The 22518-nt window shown below is 42.3% G+C and overlaps 1 protein-coding gene across 4 annotated transcripts in view; it reads left to right on the plus strand.

Moving 5' to 3' along the window:
- Positions 1-22518, plus strand: part of Kif13b (kinesin family member 13B) — a 157679-nt gene that overhangs the window by 92887 nt on the left and 42274 nt on the right. For all 4 annotated transcript variants that reach the window (XM_013073408.3, XM_087216704.1, XM_087216706.1 and 1 more), the window contains 11 exons: positions 315-443; positions 5489-5662; positions 7014-7171; positions 12162-12294; positions 14691-14837; positions 15457-15483; positions 16885-16984; positions 17397-17523; positions 18304-18359; positions 19833-19957; positions 21185-21361. In XM_013073408.3, coding sequence (XP_012928862.2) covers positions 315-443; positions 5489-5662; positions 7014-7171; positions 12162-12294; positions 14691-14837; positions 15457-15483; positions 16885-16984; positions 17397-17523; positions 18304-18359; positions 19833-19957; positions 21185-21361 — 1353 coding nt within the window. The remainder of the gene's footprint in view (positions 1-314; positions 444-5488; positions 5663-7013; positions 7172-12161; positions 12295-14690; positions 14838-15456; positions 15484-16884; positions 16985-17396; positions 17524-18303; positions 18360-19832; positions 19958-21184; positions 21362-22518) is intronic.

The raw sequence follows: 22518 nt of genomic DNA on the forward strand, positions 1-22518 counted from the left end.
GTGGTTACTGCCAGTACTTTGAGGGCAGAGCAGCAGTTAGAAACTAATAACTAAAGAGCAGGGTGTGGTGTGGTGCATGCCTGTAATCCCAACCCTTGAGAGGCTGAGGCAGGAGGATCACCGAGTTCCAAGCCGACCTGAGCTACATAGTGAGTTCAGGGCCAGCCTGAATTATTTAATGCGGCCCTGCCTCAAACCCCCCCCCCAAAATAAAACTAATACCTGGCAGCTTGGCTCTAACACAGGAGAGTGGTCCTCTGAGGGTGAAGGAACCATATCCGGAAACAAGTGTCTGCTCTGCCCCATTGCTCCAGGTGGCGGGCCGGCTGCATGTGGAGGTGATGCGAATCAGCGGTGCCATCGGGGAAAGGATTGCAGGAGGCGATGACCCCATGGAGGTCCTCTGTGAGAAAGAGGCCCAGGAGAACAGACTGGTCTGCATGGTGAGTCCCAGGTTCCTTTAGAAGTAGCCCAAGTGGGGCTGTTCTTGAGGACTGTGGTTCTCTTTTTTTTTTTTTTTTTTTGAGACAGGGTCTGCCTGTATAGTTCAGTTCAGACCAGCCTTGAACTCACCATGTAGCCTGGGTTGGCCTGAACTCCTGGTGATCCTCCTGCCTCAGCCTCCCAAGTGCTGGGATCACAGGTTTGTGTCACCATACCCAGCGGACTGTGGTTGTCTAAATTCTTAAATTCTTTTTCAAATTTTGAAAACACCTATTTCCAAATAATTCTTTGAGTGCTTATTCTGAGGACCATGCCCATGTTGAGCGTCACCAGCCAGAGGGCATGTCTGATACTGGGGGTATAAGGTGGGTACAGCCGGGCTCCTCCTGTTCAGCTCCACTCTGCGCATTTGGCATGTACCTGTAGGGGACACACAGGGTGAACACAAGACTCCAGTGTTGTGTGACCCAGCTGCTCTGGTAGAGCAGGCCCCAGAGGAGAGGCTGCTAATCCAGACAGCATTGTGGGAAGTAGATTCCTGGGAAGCCAAGGGAGCGGGGCCGGGTGCCCACCTGTATCTGGGTGCCGAGTCTTTGGAGGACAGTTGTGGGCTGGATGGGCTCCTGCCCATTCGGCCTCGGTGGCGCCACTTGCCCCAGTCATCACAGCAGTGGGAGTAAGCACCCCTCACTGGCCAGACTGCCCTTGGTTCAGAAGCGTGGCAGGAAGCAGTTTCAAAGGTTTTGATGACAAGAAATCAGCAAAGGACCTGCTTGTGCTATTGAAAGGAGGCCAGTGAAATGCAAGTGAAGGAAGCCTCAAGCCACCCTAGGTTCAGTCCTGTTCTGAGCTCAGTGCATCTTTTAGGAGCTGAAGCTGAGGGTCAGGTACATTTGTTGAAGAGTAGGGCAGCTACTGCTGGTAGAGCTGGGCTCCTTTCCACGGATCTCTGCCTGCCGTGTGACTTCATTGAGTTCAGCATGAGGGGAAAATTGAACTCATGAAGAGGTTCATCTTTATTGTATTGTGCTAGAGTTTTAGAAGCTCTCCCTTGAGGTGTTAACATGTGATTATGGAGAGGGACACACAGGCACGATGACTCCATGTGATCCATTAAAGGTGATGCACTAGTAAATGTGACTCTCAAAGAGCCAGTCAATCTCTCTTTCTCTCTCCCCCTCTCTCTCCTCCTCTCTCTCTATCACTCCCTTTTTTCCCCTGTTCCCTTCTCCTGACTCTTCTCCTCCCTCATTCCATCCCTTCTTCCCTCTAATTTATTTGTGGTAGAAACTTGATTTAAATTGTTGCCTTGTAGTTTCTCATAGTCTTCCTTAGGAAATTTATCTTTTATCACTGAAAAAAGTAGTGAATCTGAAATAACAACCTCTCTGATGGATATTCTGCTCTTACTTGTCCTATTCATTTCCTGTGCCAGACCCAGAGTCAGCCACTTCTGCGAGGAGCCGATTGCTTTCAAGGGGAAGCAATTTTTAGACACTGTGCTCTCCCATGTAACAGCCTTTTGTGTAAAAAGGACAAGGGTAAACAAACTATGACAGTAACAAAGTATTGGTAGAACAATGAGGGAAACCAACCGGGAGACAGTTGAGATTATCATGGGTGATGAGTCACTGACCAGTAAAAGAAGCCTGGATTTATTTTTCCATATAAAACTATGCACGTATTAGTATTTTCACTGACATTGAGTAAAATCAGTACATTTCCAAGTCCCAGATAGCTCACGCCTGCTCCCAGCACTTGTCTCCTGTTAAACAGCTGCAAGTTGGAGTCTGTGGTACTCTGGCACCTTGTGGTGGTTTCCATTCTGTACACAGAAATGAGAAAGAAAAACCTAAACAACCCATACTCTGAAAACCTAAATATTCTTCCTTTTTGGTATTCTTATTTCTTATTTATTTCAGCTTTAAAATTAAGATTAATTTCTATAGGAAAAAATGGCTTCCAGATCTAATTCAGTCACAAAAGGACATGTATTGAATATCGACTCAATTCCTGGTCCTGCTTTCACTCATTTTCTTTCTTTTCATTGGTGTGGTCAGATTTACCCAGTGTAGTAGGGTAGCTATTCATATTCCCATTTCTCCCAGGAGAAAGCTAAGCCAAGAAAACCAAGAATTTCAGTTATCTGTACCAGCGCACAAGCTAAGAAGTGCCAGATATTTTTGTTTAGATCCATGTAACACAGAAATCTTGTAATCTTCCCACATACCACATTGTCTCCCCTCAAAGGCTATAATAAAAATTTTAAAGTGAAAAATGATGGCTTTTTCCCCCCATTAAGTTTATTGGTACATTTTAAGTATAAAATACAGTTACCTTCATCATTGGGATCTTGTATCTGTACATGATGTATCTTCGTTCTTATTTTTTTCCCCTTCCCCTGCCCTCCCTTCACCTCCTCCACCTTTCCCTATTTGCAAAAACTTTGTTTCCACTTTTTTCCTTTTCTCATATTTTTTCTTTTCTCTTCTTTCCTTTCCCCTACCCCTCCCACTTCCCCTGTTCCTTTAGACCTTTTCTTCCTATTACACAGTATCAATTATACATTTTTTAAATTATAGTATCAAGATCTAGGAGACATTACCACAGATTTTATAGAATTTAAAAGTATATAGAAAGCATATTACAAAAATCTGTTTTGAAATAAATTTGACAACTTCTAAGAAGTACCTTGGAAGACAAATTAATGAAACTAACTCTGAAGAAAATATAAAATTTGAATAGCAGCCATTAAAGAAGGTGTATTCCTAGCTTGAAAACCTACCTATATGACAACAGCAGGCTCATATACATTTTAACTGATAAATGATATCAAACATTTAAAACAGAAAAAAGGAATGCTTCTCCCCACATTTTAGGAAATCAACATTGTGCTAATCCTAAAACTGGTTAAAGATAATAGAAGAAAAAAAAGTATGAAAATAGATAGAAATTTGTTTAACAAAACAAACTATTAGAAGTCAGATCTGGCAGTGTGTAGAAAGTGGTTTTATTATAGGGATGGCAGTGTTGGTTCAGCATTGGAAGATCCACCCAAAAATGATGGCTTTGGGCCAGGGATTTAGATCAGTGTTTCCATCGCTTGCCTTGCAAGCGCAAGGACCCGAGTTCAATCTCTGGTACCAAAAAAAAAAAAAAATGATGGCTTTTTAAACATTTCATGGACAGTTAATTGCAGAATATTGACTATTCACTTTGCTTTGGAGGAATAAAATGTGTCAGCCAGTGGCTTTCATAGCCTGTCAGGGAGGTGCTCTCCAGATGTTTCAGACTTGCTGGCATCACAGGAAAAATGAGTTGTGCAGAGCTCCTCTGTGTAGGTGACCCATTTTGTGCCTGGTGTAGAGGAAATCTGCTTGGTGTGATTTCTGTGTCCTTATTAATACTTCCTGAAATGTTAAGGCTATATTTGTGGTGGGTGAGTGTGAACTAATGCCACATATTCAACTTTATTTTCATTAAATTTATTTACTAGATGTGGAGTGAATCATACAATAAGCAACCAGTGGAGAATATCTTGACCAGTGACCAGTGGAGAATATATGTATTAGGACTCATGCTAAATCATGAAAATTAGCTGAGTCAGTTATAAGATCAGAATTTAGTTTAGCTTAATTAACTTTGGGGTTTAGTTTCCTTCACAGTTGGAGGAGTTTTAGACTATTGTAACTTACCACAGAAACTAGAAATTAAAAATTGGCCCAAAGCTGAGCATGGTGGAACATGCCTGTGATCTCAGCTACTTGGGAAGCTGAGGCAGGGGGATCGATCATAAGTTTGAGCCCAGCCTGGGCAACTTGATGAGAAGCTGTATCAGAATGAAAACAAAAATTAAAAAGAAGCCTTGGGGATGTACCTCAGTGCAAAGCCCTGGTTCAATCCCCAGTGCAACAAACAACAACAATAAAAGATAAAATAAAACCAGCTCAATGCTGCCACCAAAAGAAATCTTAATATTTGGTTACTTTAAAATATATTACAGGTGTTTTTCTGGGGGCATTTGAGTCTGATGAGGTACTCGTTTCTCACTGTACTTTGTTATCGCAGAACTCTCCGGTCCTCCAGCCCAGAGCATGCTTCCTCTGATACCTTTCCCCACTCAGTCTGCATAAGGAAGGCATTGAGTAAATGTTGGTGCAGAGAATGGTAAACTTTGCCACCTTCACTTCTGTCTTAGCTGCTTCCTTTGTTGCTGGGACAAAATACCTGACACCTTCAGCTTAAAAGGATGAGCAGTTTACTTTGGCTCAGAGTTTCAGTAGTCTCAGTCTGTGGCATAGTAGGAGCTAAAACATAACAACTTCCCTCCATTCTCCCCTCCAGATCTTCCATTTGCACATTTTCAGTGCCTTCAAGGTTCTTCAAAAAATGCTGCAGCATGCAACAGTTTCTACCTGAGAACCTCTTTCCTCCTTATGCTCCTTTTTTTTTTCTGTCTGAGAAAGGATATCACTGTATCCCTGACTGGCCAGGAAGTTGCAATCCTCAGCCTCCTATGTGCCAGCATTTACAGGTGTGCACCACCATACCCAGCTCCTCTTCCTACTTTAAAATACTGAATAAATGCTTTGGCCTTTCCTGAATATTTGTTGCTTTATGGCACATACACTGATTTTGTTCTTTTATTATACTTAATAATTTTGCTCTTAGGATTTATTCATGTTAGCCAAATTCGTACCATTGAATGATGTTGATATTTAAGAATGTCATTCTTCTGAAATGGTGATGATGATATCCTTATTATGTTAGAAGAAACTAGAATTTAAATGCCCTTTCTCAGCCTCTAAGTGTTTTGCACCACCACCTTCATTATCAAGTCATTGTCACCCTGTATCAGGCCTCTCTCTCAATAGCAGAGTCCTGGTCATCATTTCAGAGGCAGGAATACAGTCCTACAGTGAATGGGATGTGGCCACCATAAACCAACACTTAGTGCTGTAGTCAGGACAGGAAGCCCTGTCTCTGATGCAAAGGACTCCTTGGAACTTTCAAATGAAAACACAGAGCCTTCTTTTCCTTTCAGGTTAAAATACTCCAAGCCACAGGGCTGCCCCAGCATCTGTCCCACTTTGTGTTCTGCAAATACAGCTTCTGGGATCATCAGGAGCCAGTGATTGTGGCCCCGGAAGTGGACACCTCTTCTTCCTCGCCCATCAGCAAGGAACCGCACTGCATGGTGGTCTTTGATCACTGCAGTGTGAGTTTGTTTTCTAGTCCAGGTCAACGTTTAAACTTCTCATGTGTAAATGAAACAAAAAATAACATTTCTTTGAATAATTGTGCCAGTGAATGTCTGGAGCAGAGCTTCTTAGGGTGAAAATGGAGTAAAAAACTAAAGTGTCAGTGAATTTAATTCACCCATAATCAAAGGTAACTTTTGTGTTAAAAGTAAGGGAGGGCTGGGGATTTAGCTCAGTGGTTTCGCCGCCTGCTGCGCAAGTGTAAGGACCCGAGTTCGATCCCCGGTACAAAACAAAAAAAAGGGAAAATTAAAATTAAGGGAAAAGATAAGAAATCGCTTTGTCCAGCACTTTGTTATTGTTTCCTTTGGTCCTTACCCATTATATTTAATGATGGTGCTTTTGTCAGCTGAAGGAGCCATTCATTGAGGGCAGTTTGCTTAGTTACCGTCAACTTTCCCTGTACCTAGTAACCAACAGGGCCTGCACTGGTAGGTTCCAGAATCTTTTTTGCTGCTCTACCACACTTGATCCATCTCATTATGTTTTTAAAAGTGAGATTTCTTTCTCATTTGTTTAAAACAGAGAAATATTTTTAGTGCATTGAAGATGGACAGAGAGGGTGGAGGGAGATACCATTAGAGATGGGAAATTCCATGATTTCATTAGTAAAACAATCCTAATTGCAAGATACTGTCTTATAAGGATAGACAGATTGGAAGAAATTTTTTTTAGGTGATTTTTTGCACTAATGCTATCTCCTTTCCTATTATGAGAGATAGTTAACTTCTTAAAAATAATCATTTCTGCAACATACTATTACCTTATTACATGTACAAGACATATGTTATTATAGTAATACTTAATGAAGTTATACTTTTGAAAAGAGCTCCCAAAATGTTGCCAGCAAAATAGACTATAATGCTGGTCTTACATAGTACACTTTCAAAGTGAAAAGTTTAAAGTTGGTAGAGTTACAAGTGGTACCTCGTTTCACAAACTTAATTCTTTCCGGGATTCTGGCGGCAAACTCAATTGGATGAGAACTGAATCAAATTCAATGGTTAGGTTCAATGTTGACCTTATGGGCAAATTTACTTTGGTTTTTATCCAATTTAGTTTGCAACCAGAATTGTGGAAAGAACTAAGTTTGTGAACTGAAGCACCGCAGTATCTTTAAAGGCAAGAACCTTAGGCCACCTGAGCATTCCTTATGGGTTTTGGATGATAGCTCTGTTCTGTATCAGAAGCATTCTGTTCTCTGTTTCTCTCCTCCCTGACAGAATTAAGCACTTGATGTTGGGTGTAAGTAATCATACGATTACCAGAAAGTGTTTGCTATTTTGTAATAAACTGTTGTGTTTTCAGGAGTTTTCTGCTAACATCACTGAAGACTTTATTGAGCACCTTTCGGAAGGGGCCTTGGCAGTTGAAGTATATGGGCATAAGATAAATGATCCTCGGAAAAACCCAGCCCTGTGGGATTTGGGAATCATCCAAGCAAAAACACGGAGTCTGCGGGACAGGTGAGTTTTAGATACCCATTGGATTACATTTATAATTTTTAAAAACTCACTACACATTCCTACTGCCATTTTTTTTTTTTTTTGGTACTGGGGATCAAACTCCTCGGGTCCTTCCCGCTTGCGCAGCAGGCGCCTACTGCCATTTAAAAAATTTTTTTATTTTATTGGAATATTTTAGGTATACAATATAATGACATTCATCCTTGGAAATATGCACCTTTATATAATCTCTCTTGGTTCTTATTTTTCCCCCTTCCCCTGCCCTCCAACCCCTCCGTCCCTCCCTATTTACCAAGACTTTGTTTCCATTTCTTCATTTTCTCATATTAATTCCATTCCCTTCTTTCCTTTCCCCTACCCCTCCCACTTGCTCTTCCCCTTTGCCCCTTCCTATTTCACATTATCTATTATACCTTTTAGTCCTTATTTACACTTTTAGTTTCTCACACTAGAGAAACTATTCGGTATTTACACATGTGTATCCTATTTATTTCAGTTAAGAGTATCGCCTTAATGAGCAGCCATTTAGCTATAAATGTCTCTAATTTCTCATTTTTTATGGCTAAGTAGTACTCCATTTTATTTAAAAAACCCCACATCTTCTTTTTCCAGTCTCCAGTTGAAGGGCACTTGGGTTGTTTCCAAGCTTTAGCTATTACAAACTGCTGCAATGAACATGGGTGCACATATGTCACTGTGGTATGATTCTTTTAATTCTTTGGGGAAGATACCCAGCAAGGGAATAGCTGGGTCAAATGGGACTTCCAGTCCTAGTTCTTTGAGGTATCTCCATACTGATTTCCACAGTGGTTGCACCAGTCTGCACTCCCATCAGCAGTGGAGCAGGGTTCCTCTTTCCCCACAGCCCTGCCAGCATTTATTATTGGTTGATTTCATGATAGCAGCCATTCTTTCTAGAGTGAGGTGGAATCTCAGCCTTACTTTCATTTGCATCTCTTGAATGACCAGTGATGTTGAACATTTTTTCGTATGTTTATTTGCTATTTCTACTTCTTTGAGAAATGTCTGTTCATTTCAGATGCCCATTTTTGGATTGGGTCTTCAAATTTGGGAGGTCTGATTTTTTTAAGTTCTTTACAGATTCTAGGTAGTAGACCTTTGAGGAACAGCAGGTAAAAATTTTTTCCCACATTGTAGGTTGTCTCTTTAGCTCTGTTGGTGGTTTCTCTTGCAGGGCAGAAGCTTTGTAACAAAAAGAGATCCCACTTGTTGATTGATTGTGCTAGTTCATGGGCCACTGAGATTTTGTTCATAAAATCTTTTCCTACACCAATGTGTTCAAGAGTTCTACCTAACCTCTGTTCCCGCCTATTCAGCTTTTCTGTTTTAATATTTAGATCTTTAATCCATTTAGATTTTAGTTTAGTGCCTGGTGAGAGGTCTAGTTTTAATCTTTGGCAAGTTGAAACCCAATTTTTCCAGCACCATTTATTAAAGAGGCTATCTTTCCTCCAGCGAGGGTGCTTGGCTCTTTTGTCAAAGATGAGGTGCCTGAGTGTGTCTGGAGTTGTTTCTGCATCTTCTAATCTGTTCCACTGGTCCTCAGGTCTGTTTCTTTGCCATTACTGTGTTGTTTTTATCACAGTAGCTTTGTAGTATAGTTTCAAGTTGGGGGTTGTAGTACCCCCTTGCCATGTCTCTGTTACCTAGAATTGGTTTTGCTATTCTGGGTCTCTTCTTGTTCCAAATGAATTTTTGGATTGTTTTCTCAAGGTCCGTGAAGTATGCTGGTGGACTTTCAATTGAGATTGCATTGAATCTATGTAGCAATTTTGGAAGTATGGCCATTTTCACTATGTTGATCTTTCCTATCCAGGAGCAGGGGATGTCTTTCCATTTCCTGCTCTTCTTTTTCTGGAAGCTTGAGGTTCAGCATCAGGTTGTTTAATTGGGCTCACTCTGTTTTCCTAGTATGAGTATTCACTGCTATGAATTTCCCTCATAAGACTGCTTTCATCATGTCCCATAGATTCCGATATGTTGTATTGTCATTGTCATTTAATTGAAGGACCTGTCTGATTTCTTCTTTAATTTCCTCTGTGACCCATTGGTTATTCAGAAGTGTGCCATTCAGTTTCCTTGTGTTTATGAAATTTTTGTGGTTTCTTTTGCTATTCATCTGAAATTTCATTGCACTATGGTCCGATAATATATAGGGGATGCTTCAGTTTCTTTGCACTTACTTAAATATGTTGTATGAGTGAGTATGTGGTCTATTTTGGAGAACAACTCGTGTGCAGTTGAAAAGAATGTGTATTCTAACTTTGTGTGAAACACTGTAAACATCTGTTAAGTTCATTTGTTCAAGAGTTTGATTGAGTTCTAGTATTTCGTTGCTTTTTTTTGTCTAGTTGATCTATTTGTGACAGTGGGGTATTGAGTTACCCCACTCCTATTGTATTAGTGCTTATATGATTTTTCATGTCCGTTAGTATTTGTTTTATATTGTTTTATATAGTTGGGCGCACTAGTGTTTGTTTTATAGATATTTACGATTGTCATTTCTTCCTCTTGGATTGTTCCCTTTACCAGGATGTAGTGTTCTTCTTTGTCTCTCTTAATCAGCGTTGAAATCCACTTGATCTGCAAGGAGGATAGCTACTCCTGCTTTTTTTCGGTTCCTGTCACATCAAGTATTGTCTTCCACCCTTTAACTTTCACTCTATGAGTTTCTTTTTAAATTAAGTGTGTTTCTGTTATGCAGCATATTGTTGGATTTTGCTTCTTGACCCATTCTGCCATTCTGTTTCTTTTGATTGGTGCATTGAGACCATTAACATTGATGGTTATAACTGATACATATTGACTTATCATTGTCATGACTTTTTCTTTTTGTTGGATTCTCCCCCTTTGCATTTAATTTCTTGTTGTGCCCGATGGATTCATTCTGCTGGGTTTCCTGGGGTTGTGATCCTCGTCTTTTTGTAGGATATTGTCTAAAAGTTTTGGGAGTGCTGGTTTGGTATTCATGAAGTTCCTAAGGTACTCTTTGTCATGAAAGTATCTTATTTCTCCATCCATTTTGAAAGATAGTTCTGCAGGGTACATCAATCTGGGTTGGAGGCTGTTTTCCTTTAGGGCTTGAAGTATGTCACTCCAAGTTCTTCTTGCCTTGAGGGTTTGGATTGAGAAGTCTGCTGTGATTCTGATGGGCTTTCCTTTGTATGTGATTTGTTTCTTTTCTCTAACTGCTTGTAGAACTTTGTTCTTCTGTTGGGTTTCTGGAATCTTAACAAGGATATGCCTATGTGTAGATTTTTTTTTGATCAAGGCTATTTGGAGTCCTATATGCCTCAATTATCTGTACGTCAAGTTCTTTTCCCCTGCTTGGGAAGTTTTCTGCCATCACTTCTGTGAACAGTTTTTTTATGTCATCTGCACTCGCTCCTGTTTCTTCATTGGGCCCAATCAGTCTTATGTTATTCTTCTTTGCATCATCTAGCAGCTGCTGGATTGATTTCTCATGGCCCCTTACGGTGTTAAAGCAATTTTTCTTTTCCTGGTCACTAGTTGCAATCTTCTATATCTGAAATTCTGTCCTCATATTGGCTCATTCTGCTTTGTAGACTTTCAATGGAGTTTTTCATGTCCTGGAAATCTATTTGCATCTGTTTTATGGATTCCATTTGTTTCCTATGTTGAGATTCCATTGTGTTCCTGGGCTCATCTCTAGATTTAGTAATCATGTCTTGCACTATGGGCACAATCTCTGCTGTTGTCTGAGAAATTATTTCTGATTTCATTTTTTCCAGATCCTCTTTTGTTGCCAGTTCAGGGAGTCCAGGTGGTTGAGTATCAGAGTGTTCCATCTCATTTCCCTTTGGGGTTGTTTTAGGTGATCTGGAAGTCTGGTTTTGAGACTTATGTGTCTTCTCATTTTGACTGGGGTGGGGGTGGGGTGCTGGTGTCCATGCGGCTCACCTCCTCTGTGCTAAGAGCAATGCTATGGCGGCCCAGAAGCTACCTCCTCTGTGCTCCCTACTGCCATTTTTAAAGTAAAGGTTACTATTTCCTGAGCAATACCAGGTCTCAGTAATAAATGGTGTCTCCAGGGTATTAATCTCATACTTGAACTTCCTTAGGAGAGTGAACTTTGAAAGTGTTGGAAGAAAGTGAAGTGTGTAGCTGTTTAAGAAGAAACAGGCCAGGCACTGAGGTGCATGCCTGTTATCCCAGCACTCTGGGAGGCTGAGGAAGGAAGATCACAAATTTGAGCTGAGCCTGGGCAGTTGAACAAAACACTGTCTCAAAAATAAAAACAAATTAAAGAGGGGTAGTGATGAATCTCAGTGTGAAGGCCCTGGGTATAATCCCAGTATGGCCAAAGAAAAGGTGAGGGCAGAGGGAGGAGAAAGGTGGATGAAGACCTCGGTAGCATTTATATTCACTCATCTTGTAGCTTGCAGTTCTTCATGTGCGGTGTCAGTGATGGAAGGAGGCAAGCTGGTTTGTTGACTTAAAAGGGAATTACTGAAATAGAAGATGTTTTTACTTTCATCTAATTATAGACAAGGACCAGATTTTCTTTTTCTGCATTTAGAAAGTTTTAGCAAATCCTAAATTAGGAGGTGAGATTTTTATCTGGATTCTCTCACTGACCTGAGAGATGATGTTTGTCAAATCGCTAAAGTGTGTGGCTCCCCTTTTCTCTGTCTGCAGGAAGATAATCCCTGCACTCCATTCTGTACATCTGACTAGAATGTTCAGTTTTTGAGTAACCACTCTTAAATAGATTTATCATTGCCATATCTTCCTGAACAAAAGAAAAGAAGCCATCTCTAGTTCTGATACTGTTAGTCTAACTGTGCTTTTCATTATATTTGCCAGTATGTGCATTGAATTACAGCCCATTCTCTGAGTTACTCTGTTCGGAGGTCATTTTCATTGCCAAGTTTCATATGCAGGACCCTAAGATGCCTGTATTGAAATAGAAATGTATGATTTTCCAAGCACTACAACTGTTTCCTAGGTGGAGTGAAGTTACTAGGAAGTTAGAATTCTGGGCTCAGATCTTGGAACAGAATGAGAATGGTGAATACTGCCCTGTAGAAGTAATTCCTGCAAAGGACGTCCCAACAGGAGGCATCTTCCAACTCCGGCAGGTAACGAGATTGCCAGTGTTCATATTAAAATCTTCGGCACCCGAAGGCTTAATATTTGAATTTTTTTTTTTTTTGACTATCCTTGGTATTGAACCCAGTGCTTCACACATGCCAGCCTAGTGCTGTATCACTGAGTTACTCCCCTACCCCTTACTATTGGATTCTTTTTTAAACAGAAGTGTTGATGTAATGAAATCTATGTAAGACTGGCCAAGTCTATTCTTACATTAAATTCTTGGGTTTGTCAGGAAAAGCTGTTTTGAAGGATGTGTATCTTTATCAGGATGCTGGAAAGAAATTATGCAAGGTTTGGACAGGTTTTTCCTATACAGATGGTGTGTTACTTTTTTCTCATTGCCGACAAAATACCTGACACTCAAAGTTAGAGGGGAAAGGTTTATTTGGCTTACAGTTTGTAGGGGTTTCAGTCCACAGTTGGCTGGCTCCAAGCCAGGAATGGCCAAAGGCATCACAGAGGAGAAACAACATGGCGCACAAGGTAGCAAAGGCAACAAGGGAGCCCTTCACTGTGTCTTTCTGCCTCTTTTATCCCATCAAGACCACGGGGATTAGGGTGATCCCAAACCTATCACTCACATGTAGTGGTTTAGTAATCTCACGCCCTTAATCCCAGCATCACACTTTCCAGATTCAACTACCTCTGAAAAAGAAAGTCCCACCTCATCTGCATGAGGCTTTGAGGGTGGGGGGCCGGGGAGACATCTAAACACAAACCATAACAGACAGCAAGGATAAAGAGCCTGCAGCTGGAATTGGGTATAGAATCATGTAGAAGGAGCTGGGAAGCAGGAAAACACTGTCAAAGAAGCTTGTGTGGCAGTGAGTTGAGAGGGCCTTGAATGCTAGGCTCACCTGAGTCTAGCGTTTGAAAATTGGGATGTTTTGTTGTTGAACATAGAAGTGGTAGAGGACAGCTCATTAGGCTTAATCATGTGGAACTGTTGTAGGCAGCAAATGGTAAAATATCAGCAGTCGCATGAAGTTCAGTGCAATAGTTGAAGTAGACTTTTCAGAGCTTTTCTATGGAACAGAAATCCACTGCCAACCCTTGCTTTCCTTTTTGTCCCTCTCCATATCCCAAACCTCACTGCATATTTTACCCTTCACACGTTCACAATAAGTCACCTTCTGGCTTAAGCAAAATAAAGAAAGGTAGCCAATTGAAATAAAATTGTTTTAGACCATTAAAATAGTTTCTGAGGGGCTTTTTTCACAAAGTCTCTGATGCCTGGTCCTTGGGAAATATTAAATAAAAAGACATCTGTGTCCCATCCATTGAAATGCGGCTTGATAGCACTCAGTGCTGCCTAAGTAGATTTTCCTGGTCATGTAGGCCTCTTTGGGAGCTAAACTCTGCTGGAAGAAGGAAGAGTAATTGGCTTGAAGTTGAACATGCAAATTCCATTTTTTAAATGATGTTTTCTCTTCCTAAAATTTATAAAACAAGTTTGAGGCCAGTAATTTAGGAATACTGGAAATTCTTATTTATAATGTTCCTTTATTGTACATACAGTTACACAGGATTGATTAGGAAAACATGCTTAAGCAGAAACAGCTTTTTTCTGGTCAGTTCATTTTGCAGTTTAAAATTATTTTTAATCCAAAATAGCATTAGCTTTTATTTCTAACTTGGATTGGTTATTTTTTAAAAGTAGATCACACTATACTGACTCTGGAAATCTGCTCTTCAATTAAATGTTATATATGTTTCTCTACAGAATATTTTAATAACCACATAATGTTTCATTATATACGACACAATTTATTTAAACAGTTATCAATATTAAACATTTGTATCTAATTTTTTGTTATTCACAGTGCTTTTAGATTCTTTACATGCGTATGTTTTATTTACTTTTAAATAAACTATATCCCTAGACAGCTGAATTACTGAGACAAAGGGTACTTATATTTTTAAGTTATATTGCCCTGTAGAGAGCATACACCAATTAAAAATTCCTGCTGTACAGTGTATGCAATTGCCTGTTTCATAATGCTTGGATAATACTGGAAATTTCCCTTTTCAGATATAATTGCTAGCTTAGCAAATGAAAATAAAGATATATCATGCTTAGTTTAATTTGTATGTATTTGATTATCAGTAAATCGAACATTTTTCATTACACAGCTGTTTGCATTTCCTGTTAGAATGTTTTCTTTTAATATTTGTTTTCAGTGAAGAAATATATAAACCCTTTATTCTGTGTTTTTCTGTTTGTTTATAAGGAAAATAACTAGTTTTCCTGACTACTTTTGAATTTATATTTAGTATTTAACATTTCTAAAATAGATGTTTTTCTCAATATGAACCTGTAGGGGTCTCTCTAAACCAAATTTTTAGAATCAAGACACTGATTCTAGGACTCTTGGTCCAGGGGCAGTCCCGGCGAATCCAAGTGGAAGTGAAGTCTGTACAAGAATCGGGGACTTTACCACTAATTGAAGAATGCATACTGTCTGTTGGCATTGGATGTGTGAAAGTGAGGCCCCTCAGGTCCCCCAAGACACACGAGAGCTTCCACGTAAGTTTCTAGGGCTCTTCTGTGCTTGTTGAAAGACGAAGCCAGACTAGAGAGTCCTTTGGGACCTGTCAGAACACTGCTTTCTGGGAACAGTTCCGTATTTCTGTATTTGCCTCGGATGTCATTTTTAGTGCAGTACATTTGTGTGGAATCACTGCACCAGACTGGTACTGGCTTTGCGTTGTGTGTGGCAAGCAGAGGGTTAAAGCTTCTCAGCCTCCACAAACTCCCCCGTGTCTAAGAGTGATTACTTCCTGAACCACCCACCCCTCTGCAGAAACCCCCCACTGGCTTGTAAAGACTGTTTGCCAGCAGGTGTCTGATTTCCCCTGGTGAGTGGGACTATAAGCCCAGCAGGGAGATCATTGTACTGGCTCCAGAAAAGGTCAGACAGTGCTCTTCACTTTCCTCTGAGAAGCTCAGAGTTTTACTCAACTTCCTGGCAATGGGAAAGCTCAAGAGTGCGGGCTGGCGTGGTGGGAGGGAAAGTGGGAGGGGACATAATATCTTAATTAAATTAGGCATTTAAACTCTGGAGGAAGGATTCAGATTGTATAGCATGGCCTGATTATTGGATAAATAATTGTTTTGGTTCTACATGATGTAATCTTTCTTTTAGGAGGAAGAGGACATGGACAGCTACCAGGTAATTGAGCACCTGTTAATCTCATCAAATCAACTTGATTAAAGTACATAATTACACATTCCAGGAACTTGCTGTACTGCTACTTAATAATTAAGCAATTTTGATTCAAATACTGCTTTTTCTTAAAGTAAAACAGAATAGAGAACATGGTGTATTGTTTCACAGGCCGTGAAGGAAGGTGTGTTAGGGGTAGGACGTCCCCATGATAGCTGTCCTTTTCACCCGGGCTCCCTACTGTTCCCCAGCTGCTCATCCTTGAGAGGAGTTGCTCATCCAGGCCCGGGTTCAGCTACCTCACCCTGAGCATGGATCAAACCATAGGTGCTTTCCATATGTGAAGCCATTTCCCCCCCCAAACACCCATTTTCTGGAGTTATCCAGGACTTTTGTGGGTTTTACTTTTTCTCTTTCTTTTTTTTCCCTAATCTGCCAGATTTTGTTTATGTTTGAAGTTTCAGCTTGTTAGTCATCATTTAAGACTGTCTAAGCTCTTTGGAGCCTGATTATGTCATCCAGTGTAGTCATGCTCCTGGTTTTGCATCACTGTAATTTGATAGAAGTGTCTGCCTTCCTATAAGTCACTGATAAAGACATTGTATCAGATGGGGTTAAATGCAGAGTCCTATGGCACAACAGTAGAGACTCCGTTCAAGCTGACATTATTCCATTAATCACTGCTCTCTGGATGTGGTATTTGAGTCCTCTGTGATTTCACTCAAGTAGATGCATTACACGTTCCTCCATCTTGTCCACAAGGATGTCATAGGCTATTTGGTTAAGTGCCCTAGTGAAATCCAGACACTCGACATCTGCAGCATTCCACTGACCTACCTAGTCTTGTAACCTCATTACAAAAGGAAATGAGGTAAGATTGGCCTGCTTGCAGGTGTTGACTGGTAGAGTTATTAGTCTGTTGATAATAACCCGTCCTCTTGCTGTCATGCCCAGTCCCCCAAAATACACAAAAAACAAGGAAGAGAAGTATTGACATGTTGTTGTCTTCAGGAGCCTAGTGGGTCACACAGGAGGCAGTAGTTACGAGCTTTGAAGGGTTCTTCTGGTGGTTCTGAGGCACATAGATCTGAGGACCTTTGAGTATGGCTTGTGAGCTCCATCCAGCAAAGAGAACAGGTAGAAGATCTTCATTATGAGTGCTTGGAGTTCTACCCCTGAGCCATTAGAATTGGCTGAGTACCTGAGAACACTCTTTGAAAAGCATTGCCACTCTAGAAAGTAGTGCCTTAACTTCTGAGTGTTTCTGCTTTGAATTATGGTAGAGTCACCTGGCAGTGCTCGTAAGGAAATGATTAGGTTTTAAATTATGCTAGAAGAAGATACGATGGAGCATCTGTTTCGGAGGTACCATCTTGACATTATATGGTTTCCCTTATTTTCTTCTAGGATCGGGATTTGGAGAGACTACGCAGAAAATGGCTAAATGCGCTAACAAAACGTCAGGAATACTTGGATCAGCAGCTGCAGAAGCTTGTCAGCAAACCCGGTAGGAGGAGCGGGTTGCACAGCTCCATCCTCCCCAAGTCAGTGCACAGCTGACCCATCTGGGGCCATTTAAGTCACGAGCCAGGTGGATGTGTCAGTGGTGGGCCTGGCAGGCCTTTCCAGAGAAAAGGTGCCCTGGCAGAATGTTTTCATGCAGCCTCCAGCCCCCAGCAAAGGGAGAGGATATAGTGGGTAAATCGAACATTGCCCTCAGGATTCCCGAAGAAGGTGCTGATGTGGCCTGGGCGAGGGTTGTGAACACTGATTCTGGCCAGGCTGCCTGCATGCCCACTGCTTTGGCCCCAGGCCTTTCTTGCTGGCCCTGTCACCAGCCGGGAGCAGAGAGAGCAGGGAACCAGTCCTGAGCAGGTCAGGGGGGCTTCCGCATCTCACACTCACTTCCGATATTGTAGATAAATCGGAGGACGATGCTGACCGGGAGGCGCAGCTCCTGGAGATGCGGCTGACCCTGACAGAGGAGAGGAATGCTGGGATGGTCCCCTCCGCGGGCAGCGGCATCCCTGGCGCCCCTGCAGAATGGTAGGATGTGCAGCGTAGGGGCCCTTGCTTCCCACTTGAGCTTTTGTGTGCTGCAGTTAATGGAAGATTTATAGTAACATGGAAGGACGGCGTTGTTTGATTTTAAGGAACTGTTAAATTATTTTCACGAGTTGAGTAACTATGGCCTAAAACTGTTTTATTAAATAATATTTTTATTGGCCAAAGTAATTAAGCTTTCTGAGAACTGAAATCAATATTTAGTACCACTGCATTTGGTATTAAAAATAGTTCCTGGGCCGGGGATGTAGCTCAGTGGTTCTGCCTCCTGCCTCACAAGTGCAAGGACCCAAGTTCGGTCCCGGTACCGAGAAAAAAAAAACAATTCCTATGGTAATTAGTGAGATCATTTATTCCCTTACAAGAATGTTTGGCTGTAAGAGAAGTGCATCCCGATCAGTTTTTGGTTTTAGTTCTGGCTTAAACTTGTCTGTCAGCAAATGTTTTGTGCCACTTCATGGAAATCAGAAATAGTAAGTTAAACCATATGGTGCCTAGAAGTATATCACTTGCCAAGAAAGTGAGTTGAGGCAGAGGCTTCACTCTAAATAGTAAGTGGGCCCTCTGAGAGTAGGTTTGAGGGTCGGGGCACATGGGGCAGCAGTTACAGTTCTGTCTCAGGTTACCTCCTGTTAGTCAGTGGAAACCGTGCCTGGGCTGTCACTGGGGCTGTAGCAGCCCTGAGGGCATCCGGGGTGTAACTGGGGAGGAGCTGCAGAGGATCTGCTGTGTCTGAGGAGCTGCCTGTCCTTCATGTTTCAGGACCCCAGTGCCTGGGATGGAAACCCACATTCCTGTCATATTCCTTGACTTGAATGGTGAGTGAGAGGAGGTTTCAGAGGCTCACCTGACAGCTCAGGGCCCGGTCGCACTTGGTGACCCAGTGTGTCATTAGGCACTCTGTCACACTGAGGGGACAGCTTCGTGAACTCTCACACCACAGAGCCTGGGTGGTTTGGAACTCGTGTCTATAGCTCATCGCCTGGCTCTCTCCCGGCTCCCTGCTGCATCCCCCAGGGCCGTGTGCGTGCTTTGTTCCCTGCAGTTGAGGATGGTACAGGTATTTTCTACGATAAAATGTTTTCTTCTTTAATCCTTAGGAAAGACTGCTCTGGGAAGGACTAATAACTGGTGATACCACATAGCATGTTTTCTTAGCATTTATTTAATGCATTTCTTACTTTTCTTCCTTGTGCATTCATGCCTGCACTGCTCATTTTTGGGAAAATAACTTGTTATCTTGACACCCCTGTGTACTCTCCATGTAGGAGGGGAAATAGAAAATGAAAAGGTAGTTAGGGATTTAAGAGTAAATTGAGTGTCAGCAGTGAAGTTCCTAAAACTTCCGCTGAAGGACTGTGTATTACAGTGGATGCCCCTAAATAGGCAAGTGTGGATTTCTCAGTGGCTTCTTCCACTGATTGGGAACTGAGTTGTGGTGCTGTGAGGTTTAGCTTCACATGACACTGAGCTCATGACGAGTGCAGAGTTAGAGAATAATCTGGGGCCTTTCCCACTGCCTGTCTAGCCGCCTGACTGGCTGGGAGGTTTTGCTTTTTAGATATGGTTGGAGGACTCTGTCCTACTTGTTTGGAGATGGGGGTGACTCTGGCCTGTTCTTATGTTAGGCTTCCTAGATAGGTGAGGGAAGGGGTGGTGCATAAGAAATGTGGACAAAATGAGCCTAAGGAAGACCTGGTTATTTGAAGAGGTGATTAGGACTCTTGTTGAGCACTACACACGGTCTTGATCCACCCATGCCCACTTATTTGTGATGCCTACGACAAGCTTAAAATGGATGGGGAGGTGGGTGGGCCAGGCTTGGGACCAAATAGCCACAGGGCCATGGTGCAGTTGCTAGCTAGGACTTCGAGTTTCTGACTCATGGCCAGTCGATCTTTTTATTGAACTTAATAGGTAACTGGAATCACTCTCGCTCATTTCTTCTTTCTTCAGTGCACTAAAAGGTGGGGAACTTGGGTTGTAATCTCATCATCAACATTTATGAGCAGACCCTGGGTAACCACTTAGGTATCTTGGCTTCATTTACCTTCCATATAAAATATAGCATAAAGGGAACGGCTTGGCTAAGAAAATTTCTTGAGGCACTTCGTATCTCTTAAGATCTGTGAACTGTTAAATGGTCAACATCAGTATCATGTGAGATTGCAAAGCAAAAGCAAATGATATTTGAAGCCGAAGAATTTTGATAATATGCACTTTGAAATTAAGCCAGTAGGAGTTATCATTGGAAACAATCTTTGTATTTAATGGAACCTCTTTGCTCTCAGCTGATGATTTCAGCTCTCAGGATAACCTTGATGACCCAGAAGCTGGTGGATGGGATGCTACCCTGACTGGGGAAGAGGAGGAAGAGTTCTTTGAGCTGCAAGTTGTGAAGCATCATGATGGGGAGGTAAGTCAAGCAGAACTTGTGAGAATCTGATGACAGGAAGTTTCCTTGGCCTTTCCAGAAGCCCTTGGAAGCAGTCAGCAGGATAATCATTCCAGTGCCAATGTTTCTCAATGCATATACATGAAAACCTTTCATTATGACTTCTAGAAAAAGCAGACCTTGAACATCACATTCTGCCCATTCCCCTGCCCCTCCTGTCCTGGTGGAGGATCTGAGTCAGCGTGGCTGCTGCAGGTCAGGCTGGTCAGGAGCTCTGCTTTGTCCCACCTCTGAGAGGTGGAAGGAAACACTGTGGAAGTGCAGGGAGTGCCGATGATACCATTTTTGAGACTTGCTTTGAAATTATTTTGTACAGACTTCTTAAAAAGGAAGCATGGAGTTGGGCAAAAGGTAACATCTTGATTTTAATGGATGAATCTGTGATGAGCAAATCTAGGGCATTTATTCCCTTGATTTGAGTATGCTCAAAAAGTGATATGATAGGGCCGGGGATTTAGTTCAGTGGTTCCTCCACCTGCCTCGCAAGTGCAAGGTCCCGAGTTCGATCCCTGGTACCAAAAAAAAACGTCATATGATAAAGTACCAAGGAAGGAAAGTGGATGTGCTGCTTTGATAGCACGTCATCACCGAATGGTGTTTCGAGGATGCAGAACCTGAATCTAACATGAGGAAACTGCCGCTAGTCCTGCACCACCCCCACAGGTTCCCATGTGCAACAAGAAAGGCTGCATAAGTGTTTCAGGCTAAAGGGATGTGGCAGCTAAATGCAGTTTATGATTCTGGGCTGGGAACATGGAAGCATTTGAATGTGAACTCTGTAATAAATGGTAGCATTAGATTGATGTTAAATCTCCTGAACATGACAGTCATCTCTCCAACTTCAAAGTAGTTCAGCAAAAATCATGTGTGTGTGGCAAGAAAAAGAGAGAAGCAAAAGTGGCAAAAATTAACAGTGGGTCTTGGTGAAAAGTACACTGGAGTCCACTGCACTGAATTTTTGAGACTTTTTTTGATGTTTGAGCATTTGAAAAAGTGCTCAAGCCAGCCAGGAGAGTACCATGCTCTGTACTGTGCAGACTGAGGTGGCTGAGGCCACAGGCTCGCCGTCCATGTCTTTCCAGGACAGCGCTGGTAGGAGAGAACTCCAGCCCTTGTCAAGGTGGGTCCCTGACGAGGGGTTTGGTGCTTGGGAGAAGAGGGCAATGCTTTCTCCTGCCTCATCTGCAGGCAAAAGCAGAGGCCTCTTGGGACTCGGCGGTGCACAGCTGCCTGCAGCTCAGTAAAGGGACACCAGCTGATGAGCGAGTCTTCCTGATCGTGCGCGTGACGGTGCAGCTCAGCCACCCTGCAGACATGCAGCTGGTCTTGCGCAAAAGGATCTGCGTCCATGTTCACAGCCGCCAGGTGAGGCTGCGATCCTCAGTTAGGCCATGACTCTAACCGTGGGTCCGACCTCTGGGCAAACATAGGCTGCAGAGCACTGAGCTTCGCTTTCCAGAGACTGAACATGTCATCCTTACTTCCTCCTAGACAGGACTGAGCTGCTTACACTGAATCTCCTAGAGCAGATTCACAAATTGCAGCCATTCTTTTGGGTCCAGGGCAAACTCAGTAGTGTGATCATTGCCTTTTTTCCAGGGCCCTGCAAGATGAGACGAATGCAGCTGTTAGATCATCAGCATGGGGCTACTTACCCTTCTCTTTCCAGAAATTTCACTCCTCAAAGTCTTTGATTTATCTACTTGGCTTTGGGATAAAAAGCCAAAGGAAGCAGATTGGTCTCTAAAGAGCCAAAGCTCGTTTGCATACGTGGGAACTCTGTGTTGTCTGTGCAGAGTGCTCACCTGGGGATTGTGGTGGAAGGACACAGTGCTCGTAGCAGATGGTGGCATTTGAGCTGACACTACAGAATAGGTGTTGGACAGGTGGAGGAGGAACTGTGCATGCAGAGATGGGGAGGAGGAGGACAGGTAGGCTAGGGAGCATGGGAAGCATAGTGGGCAGCATAGACAGGGGTACCAAGGAAGAGGACCCTTCGTGTAGTTCCAGTTGGATTATGAAGGCCCTTGTTCCGTGTGAAAGGGTTTAATAGGAAATATTTAAGAATATAAACGCCCACTGTTCCTGGGTCTGCAAATGTAACGATTTGGGAAGTTGACTTTGGGGATCCTAGTTAACTGTCTTACCTCCCTTTCATGAGGCCTTCTTGAAGATGTGGGTTTTTTTTCCCTTTTTTTAGGTACCGGGGATCGAACTCAGGATTTTGTGCTTGTGAGGCAGGCATGGTGCCACTGAGCTACATCCCCGGCCCTGAGGCATTCTTAATACTAAACCCAGAACAGATGAAAATAAATCTTTTCGTTTAAAAGAGCACAGTCATGGTTGACAGACTCCTAGATGTAATCTCCACCCCTAAAAATTAATCTTTAGTTCTAAATGTCACACTAATATCAATCTTAGAAACGAAGACTGGCAGTAATGCTGTTAAAATTGCAGCTCTTTAGCTTGCTGGTCCAACATCAATAAAACTCAGGTCATAGGGTTAGGTACAAGCTATACAT

This window comes from Heterocephalus glaber, unplaced genomic scaffold (assembly GCF_053883595.1).
Source record: "Heterocephalus glaber isolate CG9 unplaced genomic scaffold, H.glaber_assembly_v1.0 deba00001460, whole genome shotgun sequence".
Taxonomy (NCBI): domain Eukaryota; kingdom Metazoa; phylum Chordata; class Mammalia; order Rodentia; family Bathyergidae; genus Heterocephalus; species Heterocephalus glaber.